The 20,798-nt window shown below is 41.3% G+C and overlaps 1 protein-coding gene across 3 annotated transcripts in view; it reads left to right on the top strand.

Annotated features, from left to right (window-relative positions):
* Nucleotides 1-13,936, top strand: part of LOC105323165 (adenomatous polyposis coli protein) — a 33,704-nt gene extending 19,768 nt beyond the window's left edge. For all 3 annotated transcript variants that reach the window (XM_034465944.2, XM_066068399.1, XM_066068402.1), the window contains 5 exons: nucleotides 59-176; nucleotides 539-781; nucleotides 1,536-1,631; nucleotides 2,295-2,512; nucleotides 2,934-13,936. In XM_034465944.2, the coding sequence (XP_034321835.2) occupies nucleotides 59-176; nucleotides 539-781; nucleotides 1,536-1,631; nucleotides 2,295-2,512; nucleotides 2,934-12,128 (9,870 nt within the window). In that variant the 3' untranslated portion in view covers nucleotides 12,129-13,936. The remainder of the gene's footprint in view (nucleotides 1-58; nucleotides 177-538; nucleotides 782-1,535; nucleotides 1,632-2,294; nucleotides 2,513-2,933) is intronic.
* Nucleotides 13,937-20,798: the final 6,862 nt, after the last annotated feature.

The raw sequence follows: 20,798 nt of genomic DNA, 5'->3' as shown, positions 1-20,798 counted from the left end.
ATATAAGTAATAACTTACCTGTGATATAAGTAATAACTTACCTGTATATATTGACCAGGTGGAGATGGTGTACTCCCTGCTGTCCATGCTGGGGACCCACGACAAGGACGACATGTCACGGACACTGCTGGCCATGTCAAGTTCACAGGACAGCTGTATAGCGATGAGGCAGTCAGGTCTGTAAATGACCACCTCACACACCCCCCACCCCCATCCCCCACTCAGTCTGTTTATGTCTGTTCATGGTTCAGTTATCTCATATGAAATATTTTGAAATGCATTATTTTTGTCATTCTATTTAAAGTTACATGAGCTGTATTTTCATGTTTCTGAATGAACGTTTTTTTTTGTGATAATTTAATAATTAAGACTAAAACTGACAGTTGAATTTAATCAGAAAAAAAGATTTCCTGGTTTTTTTTCGGAATAAATAGTATTGTATAAGAAATCAATTTTGTACAGAAAACAATCACATAACTTTGCTTTATTTGTATGGGAATAAACTGTTTTATATAAATAAAAATTCGCATCTTTTCAGGTTGTCTCCCTTTGCTGATCCAATTGTTACATGGCAGTGACAAAGACTCAGGGTTGCTAGGCAACACGAGGGGCAGCAAGGCCGCGAGGGAGAGGGCGGCGGCCGCTCTACACAACATTGTCCACTCCCACCCCGACGATAAGCGGGGGCGGAGGGAGGCCAGGGTACTCAGGTTCCTGGAACAGATCCGGGCCCACTGTGACCAGCTGAGGGAGATCCAGGAAGATAGTCCCGAGATGTCAGGTGAGAAAAGGGGCTCTCTAAGGGGGAAATTTTCTAGATACTTATTTTTTCTGTTTTTGTGGAATTATTAAAGGAAGGAAGACAAAAAATTGTGGAAGTTAAACAGGAACTTGAATTATTTTTATTCAACAGTTTTATGTGTTTAATATTAAAAAATTAATTCATTTGTGAATTTAATCACTGGACATATTTTCAATAAATCACCATCCAGAAGTTATACTTATGTAAAATCTTAAACCTAAGAATTTTATTGCCAATGAAGTTACACAAGATCATTTTACAAAAGATCATTTTTGGTTGCTCTCTTTCACAAAAGGGTCATCAAGGTTAATACAATATATGGTCCAAGACTATTTGTGGTGAACTTTCTTGGGTTTTCTCGATTTTACATCCCTGTACAAACTTACTAAAATCCCTGATTTGATTTGAACATACAGTCAAACCTCATTATCTTGAACTACATGGGACTGGTTAAAAACTTCCAGATATTAGAGTATTCGAGATATCAAGGGTAAAATACTTAAAGTTTAAGTGTTTGGGACCTAAAAATCACTTCGACATATCCATTGTATTCGAGATATTAGTGTTCGAGATGCTGAAGTTCAACTGTATTTTGTTTTATATATATATATATATAACATTCATGTACAAATTGTTAGGGAACAAGTTCTGACAACCTACGAGGTCTTCACTCCCGTTTGATGTACAATGTGCACTAGTTTTACATCCTATACAGTGTTTCCTTGTTTTACAGATGATAAAGACATGGACCACCAGCCAGGCCCCGCTGTGGCGGCGCTGATGAAGTTGTCCTTTGACGAGGAGCACAGACACGCCATCTGTAGTCTGGGTGAGTGGTCCACTGGAGGTGCTGGGAGTCAATGGGTTTGATACACGATCAATATAATTTGACAATGGGCTTTGTGAAGACATGCTGTAGATTCCTTATATTACTCGACTACTTAATTCCGCAATTTAACTGTTTTGCATCAAATTGCGAGATTATAAAATAACGATTGCCGATTTTTTTTATCATAGATTATTTACTGGAAGTTTACATCTGTCTGAAAAATAAAAGCGAGATTTTTAAAATCTGCAAGATATTTCTATCACGATTTTATGCTGATAGTATTTCCTCTAGTTTAATTAGTAATCTACAGTATTGTAACTACAATTTTGCTGTGTTTCTCACAGAAGTTTGAAAATATATACACTTTGGTTACCAAAAATATTGAAAAACCATCCCCATTTTGATGGTGCATATACATGTAGTTCATTTAAGTAAGAAAAGTATTGAATTGTTCTTTCTGTTGTAAAAATGAACAAAATGTATTTGTATTTGTTAGAAAGAATTTAAAAGAAAAACCCTTTGCAAGCCATCAATAGACTAAGATATCTGTTTGACTAGAATGCTCGTTGTAGAAAACTGAACCTTGACATTAAGCTTGTAGTCATGGTAATAAATTGTGACACCATAGACCAGTATGTACACTGAGGCATTGTGTTTTGACAGGTGGCGTCCAGGCAATAGCGGAGCTGTTGGAGGTGGACCACGGGGTCCACGAGCAGGGGGTGGAACAATACAACATCACGATGCGGCGCTACGGCTGTATGGCCCTCACCAACCTGACCTTCGGGGACGGGACCAACAAGGCCCTGCTGTGTTCTATGAGGACCTTCATGAAGGCCCTGGTGGCTCAGCTAGAGTCTGAATGCGAGGACCTCAACCAGGTAATGAGTCACCTCAGTCAGGGAAATTATAACCTTGCGCTTGCATAGTTAATTTATTGCCACAGAGAAATGATAACCTGGCATAGTTAATTGCTTGCTCCAGTCAGGTTAAATATAACCTTGATCAGATAAATAATCACCTCACTGACAGTTTGAGGTTTACCATTAACTACAACCTCGTTCTGGTAAACAGGCACCACAGTGAACAATTTACTTAATGACCTCGGTCACATACTGTGATACAACTTTTACTTACCATGTACGAAATAAATGTTTAATGTTTCACAATTTTTTTATTCCTAAATTTGAATGACAAATACAAATGAGAGAAAAGTTAATGATAATCATTATTCTGAAGTTTGAAATATTTTTTCTGACTTAGTTAAGTATTGCATAATAAGAAATAACCTTCTATTTTTAGGTGGCCGCCAGTGTTTTACGGAATCTGTCATGGAAGGCTGATCTACAGAGCAAGAAAACACTGCGTGCAGTGGGGGCTGCCACTAAACTAATGGGAGCCGCGATGAAAGTCAAGAAAGAGGCCACACTGAAGAGTATTCTTAGTGCTTTATGGAACTTATCCGCTCACGGCAGTGAAAACAAAGCCGAGATTTGTGCTGTTGACGGTTCTCTGGAATTTCTCGTCAGTACTCTGACCTACAAGTCTCCATCAAAGACGACAGCTGTCATAGAAAACGGGGGAGGTGTGTTACGCAATATCTCTAGTCATATCACCGTCCGCGAAGACTATCGGCAGATTCTTCGAAAACATGGCTGTCTTCAGATTCTGCTCAAGCAGTTACGCTCTCCCAGTCTGAACATTGTGAGTAATGCGTGTGGAACGTTGTGGAACTTATCAGCGCGGTGTGCTGAGGATCAGAAATCTCTATTGGACATGGGCGCTGTGGGAATGCTTCGGAACCTTGTGAATTCCAAGCACCAAATGATTTCGATGGGAAGCTCAGCGGCTCTCAAAAATTTGTTAACCGCTTGTAACATCAAAACCATGGGCATGGATAAAAAGACTTTTCCCAACCGACCCTCGCTTCATGTGAGGAAACAAAAAGCCCTCGCCGAAGAAATCGACCAAAGTTTGTCAGAGACATGTGAAAATGTAGAAAGTCCAAGAGACAGTCCCACCGAAAATGGTCGATCAGACAAAGACCAGCCTCGTTTTAATTTTCCCGCCAACCCCAGTGCTTCGTTAAATGACAGTGATGCTCACCGAGCTCAGAATCGAGGTCACAGTTTTCCAAAGAGTCTGAGTGGGGAGAACACCCCCATGTCTGACAGCCATCTGATGTCCCCCCACCGCGTGGCCAGATCTGGGAGTCAGGACAGTGTCGGTAGTACTCACTCAGACATTTCTCACGACAGGACCCGGTTCCACATGGCCATGAAAAAAGCTAAGAATATGACGGACAGACAAGGGGGCAGTCTTGACCGGCAGCAAGGGGGTGGGGTCCCCCGCACCCATTCGGATAGCAACTGTGAAGCGGCACAGCAACAACAACCAAGCAGCAGGATCATTCAAGTGATGAAGGAAGTGGCAAAGCATGCTGGGATAGATTCAGATTCCGGCTCCAAAGGAGGTTCTCATTCACAGAATAGCACACCCAGAAAAACAGACTCTTCCTTCTCTTACTCACAGTCTCTGCTAGTTAGGAGCTACACAGGGCCTAGTTCGAGTCAGGCCTCAATGGGGCAGTATGGGGGACAGTTTGGCAAGATTCCTTACTCTAACAGTTTGGATAGTGACCAGCCAATAGACTATAGCATCAATAAGTCAAACAAACCACCGGTACCTCCCAAATACGGTAATTATGTAGGTCACATGACTCAGGTGGCCATGCATCACTCATTCACTGGACCCCAGAAATCTGCTCAGAATTTATTCAACATTTCACCCATGGTTCCTCACAGCAACATGTACGCCGAGACGGACTTGGATTGCGAACAGCCCACTGATTACAGCCGTCGATTCGCAGAGAGCCACGAGGACAGCGATGGGGACCAGCCCTATGACATGAGGTACGAGGATAACTGTGCTGACTGTAAACTTGACATCGCAAGACGAACCAACGATCGGCTGGAATTCCTGCCAGGTTACAACGATGACCAGGTGAAGACCTTCTGCACAGAGGGTACTCCTCGAAACTATCTGTCCACTGCTAATTCACTGACCGACCTCAGTAAAGGAGAAAAAGAAGATGCTCACAAGGAGCATACAGATGAAGAAGAGGAGGAGGAGGAAGAAGAAGAAGAGGGGGATTATCAGTATGAGGAGGACAGTGGCTCTATAGAGAAGAGAAGTGGTAGTGGTAGTCAGAGCACCAATCAAAACACAGGTACCACCGTCATAGCCAGTTACCATGTTGCCACCAAGAATCTCCAGCAGGTGGCATCCAGTAAGTCACCTAGCCATGAGGAGAGCATGAGCCGGTCCTTTCATGCCCCAAACGAAAATGACAACTCGCCCGACCAAGTGAAGACATATTGTGATGAGGGGACTCCCATCTGTTTCTCCAGAGTGAGTTCTCTCAGCAGTCTTCACAGCAGTGAAGCTCAGGACAGGCAGGTGGAATCCCACCGATCCAACTTCCAGAACACAAGGGGACTTCACAGCATTGATGAGAATGACGGTGCTAAGACCCCACCCAGGGATGTTAAGGTTGTGAACTCCATCATGGCACCTCCCAAATACGTACAGAACTCTGGACGTCAGAAACTTCTAAGCGAATCAGATTCACAGGGACCAGACAGTGCCGAAAAAGAACACAAGACAGTCACGTTTAATGACGACCATCAGGTTCAGGAAACTCCGCTGATGTTTTCCCGCTGCAGCTCCTTGGGATCTTTGAGCAGTTTCGATGCACATTCAGTGCATAGTTCTGTGATCAGTGATTACAGTCGGCGAGCCAGTGAGGTGGTTTCACCAAGTGAATTGCCCGATTCTCCCAGCGAAACCATGCCGCCAAGCCCATCAAAGAGCCCAGACCAAGAGCTACATCACAGAGCAAACAACCCTCAGAAGTTCGGCAACTTCATGGAGGGAACGCCCAAAACTGTGCTGTACCGCCCAGTGGCCACAAAAGTATCCAATCAACAGAAAATTGCCAACATTGAGTTGGCTTCCACCATCAGTCGAGACGAGGCTCCAGTGGTGTACGCTGATGAGGGAACACCCCCTAACATGTCCGAAACCAACAGCGTGCTCAGCACTCTTACCATCGACGAAACAAACAAAGCAAAAGCACAGGAAAAGCTGAAGGCAGGGAAAACATCGGAGGGCAGTAACTTGAAGCCTGTACAGGAAGCTGAGGACAAAGAGAACTTGCAGAATGATGTGTCAGTGGATGAGGAGGACATACTGAACGAGTGCATCAGGACAGCCATGCCCAGGAAACCTCGACGAAGCTCCTCGGACAATTCTATTAAGAAGAAGGGGAATGGAGGCTCAGCTGATTATGCTCAAAAGAATAAAGTGCCTCAATGTGTGGAGGGTGCAAATTCAACACCAAGGCCAAAATTAGGCTCTAGCCTTCATTCCTCCATTTCTGAGAGTCTTGACAGTGAGAAAGACTGTGTTCGTACTTACGCCTCCGAGGACATCCCTTCACAAGGCAGGAAGCAGATTCCAAAGCATGTTGCTAGTGCTCCTAATTTGAAGTCAAAGGACAAAGGCATCAGTGAGTCATGTGCAGACAGTGTGAAGGCCTTTGCAGAGGAGGATGTTCCATTCAATGAAAAAATGAAGAGACCTGTGAAACCGGAAAAGCCCAAGAAAGGTCCCTGTCAAATGAACCCCATGGCCGACAATCAGGACACGGTGACCTCCTATGCAAATGAGGGCCAGCCTTCTGTAAAACCAGTGAAAACAGCCAAACATTACAAAAAAGTTCAAGAAATACTCAATGGTAACTTGGATGTGTTAGAATCTCATGATGACTGTGTGACACTGTATGCAGATGAAGACACTCCATTTTCAAGATCAGCTGCTGCCATTTCTACACAACAACCACCCCCACCACCACCACCACCAAGCCAGTCTCACATTCTCCACAACCCAGTGAGGTTCAATCCAGCCTTACTGTCACAGATGGATTACCTGTATGATGACGATGATGCTCCAAAGTCGTATGCTATGGAGGACACGCCCTATAACCTGTCCGAGCCCACATCACCAAAAAACACAGTGAAGAAGGCTCCACCCCCAGTACCTCAAAAACCAGTCAGACCTACTAACGTACCGAAATTTAATCCTGCTCTGTTGTCCCAGATTGCTCAGGATGTTGCAGACGACGATGCTCCGACATCATATGCTGTGGAGGATACTCCTTACAACATGTCCAAGCCTACCTCTCCTACTCCTAAAGTCAAGATAAGCAGTCCCAGTCCTAGTAAAGAGACCTCACAACCTGTGTGTGTGGTCAAGCCTGTTATGCAAGTTGAGGACCCTGCTTTGTATTGTGAGGAGGACACAGTTAAGACATATGCTACTGAGGACACTCCTGTTAATTTCTCTCATGCTACATCACTCAGTGATCTAAGCATCATCACTGGTATGTCAGAACCAATCAAGGAGGAAGATGAAGAGGCAGAGAAACCAGGACCTCAAGAAAGTCCTAAAACTGAGGTCAAAGTGAAAGAAGAAGTGGAGAGGCAAATAGAGGAGGTAGAACAAGAAGATGAAGAAGAAAGGGATGAGAAGGACAGGGATGAATCAGGGGAACTGAATGACAGCAAATCGGATTCCTCCTGTAGTGATGGAAGTGAAGATCTTCTGTCTGACCTCATCCAGTCTGCCATGCCCAAGGGGAGGACCTCGCCCAAAGCCAGGGTGTCGAGAAAACTTGACATGGACCGAGCAGCTGAGGGCGCGGAGACTAAGTTCCAACCTCAGAGGACCTCAAGCATAGCTGCAACAGGCAAGCAAAACAATGCAAATACTGGCTCATGGAATGAAAAGTCAAGAATGCCCAGTGAATTAAACGTTACCACTGAGATGCCCTCTAGAATTGATTCTGTAGACATCAGTGAGACTAGAATGACCAAGACCTCATACAGTCATCCTGTGACTGGGGGCGATGACTCTGTGTTCTTTCATACTGGCGATTCGTTGGACTCTGTGAAAGTGTACGACGTAGAGGGAACTCCCATCACGTTTTCTAGGAATGACTCGCTAAGTTCCTTGAGTATAATTGACAGTGACATGAAAGTTGAAAAATCAGAAGCCTCGAATTCAGCAAAGAAGATGCCTCCGCCAACAAGCATTCCAAACAAGGAAAAATCAGAGGTTGGTCTTCAACGTGAGGTGGAGGGCCAGTCCAGTGATGAAGTGACAACAGGGGCCCAACAGAAGAACTCAGAAAAATCATCTCAGATTGATAATAAGTCCAACTCAGAAGATGATGATGACGACGATGAAGATGATGAAGCACTGCTAGAAGCGTGCATGAATTTAGCATTACCAAAGAGTAAATCAACGACTTTTGCCGAAAAATCAAAATCATCATCATCATCCTCCTCTTCCTCAAAAACTCACAGATCAAACCAAGTTATGACTGGCTCAAGGAGCTTCAATTCCTCTTTCTCCTCAGAAAAATCACGAAAATCAGCGGTGTCCTCAAGGAAGACCAATGAGAACCACAGACACAAGATGAACAAGAGCACGTCAGCCATTGAGAGCCACCACTTAAACATGAGCATCGGTAGTGTGACCGCTCATCACTCCCGAGCAGCAGACTGGCATGTGCAGCAGACACTTAACATGTCCGACGATTTTGTCTTTGCCAAACCTTCGTCCAACTATAGAAGACCTCGTCCCCATCAGGGTTCATGGAGGAGGTCAAGGTCGCAGGACAGCGATGGATTCCTGAAGCAGCAGAAGGAGAATACAAACATGGAGCTGATGCAGAATTCTAGGACGCCTCACAGAGGCTCGGCCCAGTCCATACCCACCTATGTTGATGTGTATGTAGACAACAGACTTGTAGAGGAACAGCAACGTTACACCCATCAAAAGTATTACCATGAAAATCACCAAGGGTCGCATAGCTACGTGAGTCAGACTGAGCACATGGAGAGGACTGAGCAGAGAAGCACTCGCTATTATGCAAGCACTGATCCCCACAAACGCAGTCACAGCGAGAGTCGTGAAAAGACGAACAGAGAGCAGCACAATCAAGCCGTTTACCACTCCCACGTCAAGCGTCGACATCACAGTGAGCATGACAATCCAGAAAGTTTTAACCCCGTCAGTGTGCAACACGTACCTGCACCTCCCGAAGAAATTGAGAGCCTGAACAGATCCATTTACCAAATGGAGCACAATCATGATGCGCTGACATTCGGGACCGGCATTGACAATTACGGGTTTGGTATCGGAGGAAGCAGGGAGGAGATGAGTGAAGACGACAGAGTCGATAGTGCAGATGTCACCCTAAGAGCAGCCAGTGGGAACAACACCATGACAAATGATTCGATCAACCAGAGCGAGACCTCCGTCCACTACCACAAGGCGGCCCTGTCTCCAGAAGATGAGCGAGCGCTGCATCTAGACGCCAGTGTAGTGGTGTCTGAGATTCAGAACAAAAGAATGATTGGAAGTGGTGTTGAAGACGACATGTTTATTGAGCATGAGACACTGTCCTTAGTATCTGGGGGATACATGTCCGACACGCCTTCTGATGCCTCAATCACTTGGTCCGCCCATTCAGAGAATTATTCTGAGTCTACCATGGAGGAGAACTCTGTGGCTTCTAGTGGACCTAGGATCGTGAAGCCTTCAGGGAGACAAGTTCCAGTTATGACTGCAGATGATGCAAAAGCCATTCGAGGAAAAAGGAAGCCTCTTTACAGCCGATCTAATTCATCGTCCTCACAAAAATCTGATACGCCAAACCGCATGGTGAAGCCAGCAGTCAACAATACGAGACTGCTAGCTGGAGGGAGGGGTGGCAATGTCTCCGTCGGAGCTAACAGGAGGATTCCACAAACCAGGACCCACCCTCAGGCAAGTAGTACACCAACCAAAAACTCTCCACCTAAACCAAAGATTCAAAAAGCTTCTCCACCCCAGGGGAAAACAGTGGCCCGAAATCTGAACACCAAAGAGAGTCCATCCAGGCTTCCACTGGCTTCCAACAGGAAGAACTCGGCTGAGAGACCAAAACCACCGATAAAACAGGGTACCTTTACCAAGGAGGCCTCTACTGTGAAGGTACCAGTCATTGACAATACGCTCAACGAGAGCTGCAGGGATGCTAGTTTTGAGGCTGTTAAAAATCAGACTAACAAACAAGGCAATGCCTCAGGGCCAGAGGGCCCTGAAGGCACCGAATCATGGAAGAAGGCACTAGGCACTTACAACTTTGTCATTGAAAATTCCCCCGATGACAAGAAAGAGAATTTGACCCCAAACAGGAGGACGTCAGGAGTCACAAACTTGAACACTAAGAAGTCAGGTAGTGGGAATAACTTATCTGCCACAAAGCCAAAGGCAGGGACATCTCCCGCCAACAAAGGCACAGTGAAGCCGACATGTCGCGTCAACAGTACCAGCAACCTGAAAAAGACCTACAGTGGGACGTCACTGACGAAGTCGGGGAGTGGGGCCTCATTGAATAAGACGGGCAGTGGCAGTGCCCTCAACAAGTCAGGGAGTGGTCAGCTCCTGAACAAATCAGGAAGTGCCTTACATAAGCTGACGGGAAGTGATCGAGGATTAAATCGAGGTGGATCAAATCCAAATCTGGGGCGACTTCATGGCAGTAAGCCAGACCTGAAAAAATCGGACAGTAACGCCAGTCTCCGTAATAACTCAAGACCCTCTACACCTGTAGGGAGGAAGGCTTCTTTTTCTTCATTGCAAGGGAGGAAATCTGAAGGGAGTACAGGAAAAAGCTTGACTCCATCGGAGAAGAAAGTTGGTGTCACTGGTGGTCCAAAGAAGCAAGTGGGAAGCAAGATTGCTGGACTATGGAAGAAGGATGAATCTGGGGATACCCCCTCACCCCGCTCTTCTACGTCTAAATTACCTGTGTCAACGACCCCTTCCCGCCAGAGAAACCTCTCCTCAGCGGGATCTAAAAAGTCCTCAAATGCCTCCCTGCAGTCTTTGAACAAATCAATGAACTCTGCAGAAACATTGAATGAAGGGATAAGTCGAAGTTCCACATACGACAAAATCAATTCCACCATAGACTCCAGTCAGTTACCATCCTTGGATAATGAGAACAAAGATGATGATGCAAAAAATGTGACCATTGAATTAATGAAGTCTAGTGTTGTCCTAGGCGACGAAATCAAAGGAGACTATGTTGAGCTTAGAATCATTCAGGGATCAGAGTCTGACTTTGACATGAACAAGAGCATTGTGATAAAAAGTCCAACCAAAAACAAAAGCGATTCAGACTCTGTAACGAGTCCGTCTGCAGCATCTGTGAAGAGCCAGTCTTCGGGAGAGTTTGATCTTAAATCACTAGAAAAAAGAATTGATTCAAGCACTTGGAAGAAAAAGAAGTCTGACTTGAGCTCGACTACTCTTCCAAACGCAGACGAGACCAGCAAGTCTCTGGAGGCCGTGAAGGCACTGTTAGATGCCTCTTTGGCTAGTGAGTCTTCCAACATGACCTTATCTTCCTCCTTCTACAATACCTCTAACGTCCAGGGAAGTTACCTCAGTCAGGGAAGTCGCACGGTGAACGGCACCGCCTGGCGGCGCTACAAGCAGGAGTCGTCGTTTGCTAGCGTGGACCACAGCGAGGACGAGGGCGACAGTATTTGGGTGAGGCGAGATCCAGAGTCCTCCAAATCTGAGCCTGAGCTCAACAAACACTCGCTGAATGCCAAAAAGGATAAAAAAGAAAAAGGAGATAAGAGTTTTCTGCCCATCAAAGCCATGAAGAGTATGTTCGGTGCATCTAAGAAAGAGAAAACTTCAAAATCTGGTTCCAAAATGTCACTGAGTTCTTCCAAAGAGAGTTTGCAAAGTACCAAGATCAATATGAATGAGATAGTGAAGCAGGTGGAGAAGGAAAGAGAGAAAGACAAAGAGAAGGAGAAAAGAGAAAAGGCTAAACTGAAGGAGAAACTGAAAGAGAAAGCAAAGCTAGACTTTGCTCAGGAGAAGGCAAAGGCCAAAGAGGCTGCTAGACTTGAGAAGGAGAGGGCCAAGCTGGAGAAAGAAAAAGCCAAAGCCGAGAAAGAGAAGCTAAAAAGCAGTAAAAAGAGTGACTCCAGGAAGAGTTCTGTGGCAGATGATAGCATACTGTCAGTCAAAGATGTCGACATAAGTATCAAATCTCAGGACGTGTTTGGTTCCGTGAGCCACAAGACCACCTCCCCCCAGTCCGCTCTCATCCCACCCTTCAACTACACCCCCAAGGACAGCCAGAAACCACTGGAGGATTCCATGACAGAACCAGCGGACCAGAGTCTAAACAAGTCCCAAAACCCTGGACCGAACTCCTCAGCCAACTGGAGCCCGGCAACTGCTCATATGACCAAGACCGAGATGCTGCTGGCCCGGCGGAGGATGAACAGCGTAAACAAGGGGGAGGGGGAGGAAGAGGGAGGGAAGAAGAAGACTGGCTGTATGGTGACCACCGTGTGATTCAAATGCTGCTGGCCAGGGGTTTTTTGTGGCGTTTTGTTTTAACCATGTTTACAGAATACAGTACTTATCAATGCAGACACAATTATTCCCAATTGCATATTGTACATTCAGTTCCTCAGATGTTGAAAAAAGTTCTGTCAAAAATGTGGCATTTCATATCATTGGATTTTGATAGCATTAGATTATTTTGAAATGGCATTACTTTGATTTTTTTTTAAACTTTTGTCAGTAGGGAAAATGAAAGTTTAAGTAAACACTGCTGTTTTGTGATTTTTGATAGACAAAATGGCTGCTGATGCTAGATAAATAAAATGACTGCTCTATTTCAATTTATATATTAAATCATGTATGACAGGTCATCAAGCAGTCTTGTTAATTCAGTTTTATCTTACAGTATGTGTAAAACTTATGAGTGATGTATTCTTTTAGTACACTTTTTCCTTTCATTGGAAACAGAGATAAACTGATTGTCTGAGGAAATATTTACAACATTTGTTATTTTGGGGAGAATGGTACCGGTATATTGTTAGGGTAAATGTTTAGTTAGAGTGTTGTTGGGGGGAGGGGGGGGGGGGGGGAGTTTAGGTCTGGGGTTGAATGTTTTTCTGTACATATGCGTAGTATGCAGATTTGGGACTTGCAATCCGCAAGGAAACGACTGGGTGCAATATTTCTCTCTGAACGAGTCTTGGGGCAGCTTTTTTTGCGTGTGTTGGAACTACGTGTACTTAAAAAAATAAAACTCATGCACTGACAAGTTGTGATAACCTGACGTCATTCAGAGAACGTATCAAACTGTGAAAACGGAAAAAATCTCATTTTTCAATCAAACGTCGAAGCAAGTACATTCTTCATCAGTGCGTGTTGTGAGGATTTTTTTTTTCATAGAGAAACCTGTGCAGCAAAAGACGATTTCATGTGATGTGATTTATTTTTTTTTTATCTTTGCAGTAGACTTAATTGTTTGTGCATCATGGGACATTCCTTCATTCTGTATCTTGTGAATCATGTGTTTTCGACTGAAAGGTTTTATGTGCTCTGTATATAAAAAGGTTGAATTTGTGATGTCATTTGTACGATAATTCAACATCACTTGAAATAAACGGAAGAAAACCTTTTTTTCTGTACATATGTGTCTGCTTTGTATGTATTAGCCATACATATCATGCATCTTTTTATACATTACACATATTAACATTAACGCTCCAATCATGTGCTTGCTGTTTTTTGATGCAATTTTTTTTTTTTTTTACAGAAATTCAATTCAAACAAGTGGTGCTATTTATTTCAACTTAAAATCTTTGCAAGCTGTTGTGTGTTTTTTTGTGTTGCTATGCAGTGTAATTGTTTTCATTTTTATAGGGTTTTTGTCTGTTTTGATACAAACTTGCAAATTAATTTTACACAGTTTTCTGGGAAAATATTACATAGATATTACACGGATTTCAGTATTAATTTTTTTTCCTTTCAGTGAAAATGAGTAAAAAGGATTTTTTATGTGCATTTGGAAACTGTCTAGATTTATATATCATTGTTTTGATGTTCAAAGTTATTGACATTGTGGAGTTTTCCCCAGTATGGTTTTTATGATACTTGGGGAATTTTAGTACAAATTCATTCCTTGTAGATTCCTTGGTGCAAATGTACTCATCAGGACTGAGTTGTCAGTCTGTGAAATTGTCAGTCTTTACGCAAGGGAGGTAACATGTAATAGCCTTTCTATTGTATTTTTGTGTGTGTACATGTACAGTTTCTCTACTGCTCTTATTAATAAGAAATGATAAAAAAATGTCATTACAACTGATTTTGTTTGTTTTTTTATCTTGTAATATGAATGATGAGTTACCAGGCTAGTATGCAATAACAACCATCAGTAGCCCCCCCCCTTCCCCCTTCCCTTAAGGTGGTATGGGACACCTGTCGATATTAATGGTTAGAATTCTTCCACCATTTTATAGTTTTCAATTTTTTGGCTCCAATTCAATGCACTAAGCTGTAAAGTAAAAATTTTGAGAAAGAGAAAAAAATTTAAAACTATATTGTTTATTGCAATGGAAGAACTTAACAATGTGGAGGTGTTCCATACTCTACTAAGGGACGTGGCTAAGACAGTATAAAGTAAAGATTTTGGGAGTTTCAGAGATATTTATGTTTTGAATTATTAAAAAAAAAAGGTGAAAGTGTACTAGCACATGTAATGAATTGAACTGGTGTTCGTTTTAGTGAAAGGAATTGCGATTAATTCTTGCAGATAAAATACTTGAAAGAGGTATAGCGCACTTAATATACGATTTGGCCTCAAATATAGGACTTTAGCAAATATCAGACATTTTTAATATTATACAATATTTAGTTTAAATATATTCAAAGAAACGCAAATAAGACAATTTCCATTCTAGAAGAGTCTTAATTATGCTACACGACATCATTGAAATATTTAGGTTTTGTTAGGGATATATGGGAAAGTAGTTATTATACGATAAAAAATTGGATAATTGACTAATTGAACCACTCTAAACCAAAGACATCCGATTAAAATTGTGTTCTACGGGTATTGTATTATTTTAGTTTAACGTGTTCTTCGTGCTGAAAAATAGACAAATATTTCAATTAGTGTCTTTTCTAGTACAATCATGTATATAGCCATATATATTGAAAATGCATCTGCTGAAAAGTTAGATACGTGGCCTAGTGGTAACGCGGAGGTCTTTTTGATTTTGTGGTCGCTGGATCGAATCCACAAAGTAGTGATTTTTTCCACTTAAATTGAAACATGAACAGAATAGAGATATTAAGTTACACGTATCTGATTTTCTGGGTGTTTTTTTTTAAAACTATCTTGTTTAATTCAATCTGAGTATGAGCATAGCCAATATAAACAGATCTCTTCATTAACACTATACATGTACTCTATTTACACTTAGATCCATTGCACATTGCTTGAACTTATCATGGTTCAGAATATCAACTACTGTTATAAACAGAGTTTCCCGAATTTATGACAAATCAATTGTTACAGAACCATTATAAAATCAGTACAGTGTATCCAGGTTTCGAAAATCATATTGCGACAGCTAGGTACCTGAAGGTAATTTTAGCAACATATACTTTCCGTCCAAACAGGTGTAGGCGAAATAATGGGAAAAGACGCTATACCTCTTTTAAATTTCATGGAATTAAAACACGATAAGATAGACATAAGTTTTAATTTTTCATCAAAATGATTATTTCCAGAGGAAACAAAAATTGAATTAATTCATAACTTGTTTCGCTTGAAAATAATTCTTTTAAGATATTGATTAATTTATTACTATTTAATTTATTGATAATTTTTTCTTTACAATTTTTATACATGTACATTTGGAAAGAGTATTAAAAATTGCAAGATCATAGATGTGCATGACAATTTAACATAATTCCTTTCGAGATTAGCAAATATACGAAGTGCATGATATTGATTATAAATCATAAGATTTGACACATACAAACAACAAATTAATTGATACATGTGTGAATGATAATCGCATGATTATCGTACAACTATATGATAACTAGTATCAAATTAGAAAAACACGTTTGGAATATTAAAGTGGCAACTTCTGCCGCTTCTGTGCAAATTTTTCATTTAAATATACGTGTATCAACATACAACTTAAATAAATTAATAAAATACATGCAAAATTAATTCTAATTTTCAATTATATAAGATTTATTTTTAAAAATCTCAAATATCGCCCGTGTGGGACATTTAACATGTTAGATGCTTCTTTTTTTATGTTGACATCCTAGGTAGATATGTTGACATGCAACTAAAATAAAAAATGTATGTTGTCATGCAACTTATTTATGATGACATGCAACTACTGATCTTGCATGTCAATATATCAAAGTGGTATATGAAGAAGGATAATGTCACAGGGTTTTCCAGTTGAATCATTTCAAGTGGCACTTTCCTGAAAGGTGCCCGGGCTAGCCCATGAAGCCTCTGCCAGCAAGGGATCAAGATTCACCCTGGAATCTGAGGGTAGTACCAATGACATGACAGGAACCAAAACCATCTTCCATTAGGCCATTATGAGTGAAGTGATTCCAAAATCTGCGATGTGTCAATATAAGTGGCGGATGTCCTGATCCCTGTACAAGTATTGTATTGCTAGCTTCCCAGAGTTCACTATTCCAGGAGGTGTTGGAAGATGAAGAATTCTCTTCAGATTGAGTCACCCCTAGAATAATCGGTGTGAAGAATCTGTCTTTAGGAGCATTGGAGAAATTCATCAGTTTTCTCTCCACTGGACACATTGTTATTATGAATTCCCACATTATCCGAGACCTATTGAAATTAGCAGCGACATTACATGTAGAAAAAACTGTCCAAGCTGTTCCGTGCTGGGGACAATGAGGTGATGATTAAGCTGATGCCCATAATGGGGGGGGGGGGGGCAAAAACATACCGATGTGTCAATGTATTTTGGAGGTCATCGGTAAGAATATCATGGTTTGAAGGAATTCTTGCCTGACGTCAGGCATATCTATAAGGTTTGAAAGTTGCATTCTTCGAAACAGTTAGGCAATGGGAGCAGGCAATATCAAGAAAAAGATAAACTGATGCATGTCTAATGTGTCAACATTTATATTTACAATTTATGAAAATGTTAAATTGGATGTAAATTTTATAAGCAACAGTGAGCAAGAGTTTTCAAGTAAAAGGGAAATCTCAGCGAGATTCGTCGATCGAGACTGAAAATTTTTGACGGACGTCTCTTCCGACAAAAATTTTCAGTCTCGACGAATCTCGCTGAGATTAGTAAAAGGGCTGTTAACCATGCATGTGTGTAATCCTGATTTAAAAATAGATTAGCCATATTTCAACGATGGAAAAGGGGGAAGGAGTCAACGCAACAGTTTTTGTTTTTAATATAATTAGGTGCCAAAAGTATGTAAATTTTTTTTCACTATATATTTTTTGGAAAAACAACATTTTTAAAGATTCGTTATAAAAATAACCCATTGACCGATTTTGAAAAGGCTTAAACTGATAAACTCTGAATTCCTTTAGCCTTTTTGGCATCATATTCAGTCTGATTAAGGCCAGCCCCTACTAATTCGCCTCGTTGTAGGAGTGAATAAGTAAGGGCTGGCTTTAGTCAGACTGGCATCATATTCAAATATTTTTTCAACCTTCAGTTCTTACGATTTGATATTCACAATCAAAAGTAAGAATTTTCGGCACGCATATTGCAAAGGATATATAGTAGAGCACTTAAAAAATATCTTCGTGTTATGTTTAAAAAGTCAAAATTTACAAAAGACATGTCAAAAAACTATTTCAATGTATGTCAAAAAGTGAAAATAGAATCTACTTAAATCAATAAAATCTTCTTCAAAAATCAGACAAAATGAAATAAGAAAAACCCTTTTAAATCAATGAAATATATAGGGAAAAAAGAAAAGTTGACATATACTAGCGGAAGAAAGAAACTGTGCATTATAAAATTTAGTATAATTTTTCTATATCTATTGTTTGTATTTATAAAATTTAAACAATCGATAATGGTAATGTTTTTGACAATATCGGATGGTAACCTCCGGGTGCACGGACTTTTTCATGGTTAGTGAGCACCTGTTGTTTATAAAAGAATTTGTACGCACGAGTTTGACGGGCCAATACTGTTTGGAATAAGAAATGTCAAGCATTTGTTTAAACTTTTTTTGTTAAGAAAATCACTTTAGTTTCAACAAAATTTACCCCTATGTCATGCCACGACTCAAAGAAAACCAACGTAATCGTGCTGTTGGGATGCTGCAAGCTGGAATGCCACAAAATACTGTAGCAAGACACTTTGGAGTTCATCGGAATACCATCCAGTCATTATGGAGACGTTTTCAACAATCTGACAACACTCAGGATCGACCGCGCTCTGGGCGACCTCGTGTGACGTCACGTCAACAGGATAACCACATTAGACTTGTGCATCTGAGAAATCGTTTCCAGACAGCAAGTTTGACTGCCCGTAGCATTCCAGGGCTTCGACCAGTTAGTCCAAGAATTGTGCGTAATCGTCTGCGCGAGCAAAACATCAGACCAAGACGTCCAGCGGTGCGCCCAGTACTGCTTCAACGTCATCGTATCGCCAGACTAGCGTGGTACACACGACATCTGCGATTCAGAATACACGACTGGGCCAATATTTTGTTCACTGATGAATCCAGATTTCATTTGGATAGCAGTGACGGCCGTTGTAGGGTGTATCGTCGCGTTGGGGAGCATTACCAGGACGCTTGTGTTGTGCAACGTCGACAATTTGGAGGAGGTAGCGTTATGGTGTGGGGTGGAATATCAGCCCGTGGAAGGACCCCTCTACAAATTGTCAATGGAAATCTCACCGGCGTACGCTATCGAGATGAAATTATTCAGCGTCATGTGATACCCTTCATACAGAGACATCAAAACCACATCACTCTGCAGCAAGACAACGCAAGGCCACACGTTGCACGTGTGGTCAGGGACTTGTTTGTTCAACAGAATGTCGATGTCTTGCCTTGGCCAGCTGTTTCCCCCGATTTGTCGCCGATCGAGCATGTCTGGGATGAAATGGAAAGACGTTTACGCCGTTTACCAAATCAGCCAGTGACATTGGCTGATTTAGGCCAGGCTTTAACCAACATCTGGAACAACATCCCTCAAGCATTTGTGACCGCGTAGATTTTACGGTGCTAGGGAATTCGTCTGGAGCTGTATATCCGCCGTGTGCAGTACGGACGGGGAGCGGGAATGTTGGCGTCGAAGGTATAAGTAGTATAAGGTTGAGGCGCGCTGTGGGCCGTAAGGTAAAAACGAACGGTAGGTTTGCCGTATTCCCGAAGGTCCACCGGAGGCGTGTTCAGCAGAGAGAGAGCCCGCGAGCGCTCGCCAAAATTTGTGTTGCGGGTATAGGGAATTTTGGCGAGCGCTCGCGAGCACCCGCTCTGTTGAACAGGCCTCAGTATACACTTCCAGAGAAATAAACAGGCAATTGATGCAGGATTCCACATTTATTGGACGAGACTCAACGATGGCAACATTATAACAATTTAACAGGCAGACATATTACAAACAAGTCGGATATGGCCAGTAGTGGCCTCCGGACTCAAGACTCTGGGTGAGTCGGACGTGGCCGGGGCTGGCCGCCGTATTCCAGACTCCCGATTGACAATTGTACAAAACTATGTAAGGAATCTGAACAATGACTATATATTGACAGGTGATGACATAAGTAAGCTGAGTGAAATATTGACAGTTATCAAATAATTAAATAAACTCAATGAGTCTATGATGTCCTAGACATGAAAAACAGATAAGTTTTAAGGGATTAGCAGTTCTTGAGACGTTACACTCTGTCTCTTTAAAATCACACATAGAGTCCGAAAAGTGTCAATCACAAATTAGATAAGTAACTTTGTAAGATATAAACTGTGAGAAAATATTATAAAACAGATGTTGAATTTTAAAAGTAAAGTCCAAAATAAAGTTGTAATTTAAAGGTGAATTTTGCACGGTGATACATTTCTGAACACTTTAGTGGCATCAATGTTGTTGTCAAGCATGCGTGAACGCAAATGGTGGTCACACGTGTTATTAATTTTGTTAATTCAATTTCAAATAACAGTGACTTTCAAGTGTGCTGAAATTGACGTTATTCGACGTTGACATTAATGTGTTATGAGATGTTGTTACGAATACATGTGTTAACAGTATTACAAAAAATAAAATTTGTTCATTGTAATTTTTAAATGTTTTTTCATATATTAAATAATGCACAGTTTCTTTTTTCCGCTAGTATACTTTTGACACGTTGGTGTAGATTAAATTTGCAGTCATTTACAACTTGATTCGATAGGCAGTATATACTACATCTTTATATATACGAAAATTGAAAAAGTAGCTCTGTAGAAACTGACAGGACTGAAATCTACACGACCAGTTCATCATAACTTATCGATTGGTCGAAACCTACAGCAACCTGCACGATATAATTATGATAACTTCCGTTCCTAAAAGGCTTTTACACTCATTTCTTTAAAAAATATGTAAAACAGGCACATGGCATCGTTTTTGAAAGTGGGGTGCTCCAAAAAATCTTGACAAGCAAAAAGAAAAAAAATATTAAGTATATCTATAACTTCAATTTCACTCTTCATTTCCTTACTTCCATTCCAATTTTTTTTTACATACTACTACTCCATGATAATTTTTTTTTTTTAATGTGTAAATTTAAGAAAATTTGTTGCTGCGAGTGATCCCCCCCCCCTTGATGCTATCGTGCCTGTAAAATGCTTTATGATGATTCCTGCTTTTTATGAAGGTAACGATAATATTGCAGAAATGCATATAACCTGCGCTTTTTTTCTGCAATGTCGCCACCGTCCTAAACCGCATGAATCCCCAAAGTATTTTATTGTTTGGATTAACCACTCCCCATTTAAATGGGCTTGTGTAGAAAAAAAAAAACCCATATCGTTAAAAAGTGAGATATATTTCCTCCGAGACACCGTTTTTTAACGATGTTTATTTTTTTCTATTCAGGTCCCTGGGATCCTTCCCTACAATCTCCCTGTATACTGTAGTATTTTATTTTGTCTTAAATATATATATTTCCCCAGTCTATCTTTTATCTTAAAAACTAATAT

Source organism: Magallana gigas, chromosome 1 (genome assembly GCF_963853765.1).
Source record: "Magallana gigas chromosome 1, xbMagGiga1.1, whole genome shotgun sequence".
Taxonomy (NCBI): Eukaryota; Metazoa; Mollusca; class Bivalvia; order Ostreida; family Ostreidae; genus Magallana; species Magallana gigas.
This window is presented reverse-complemented; position numbering and strand designations above follow the sequence as displayed.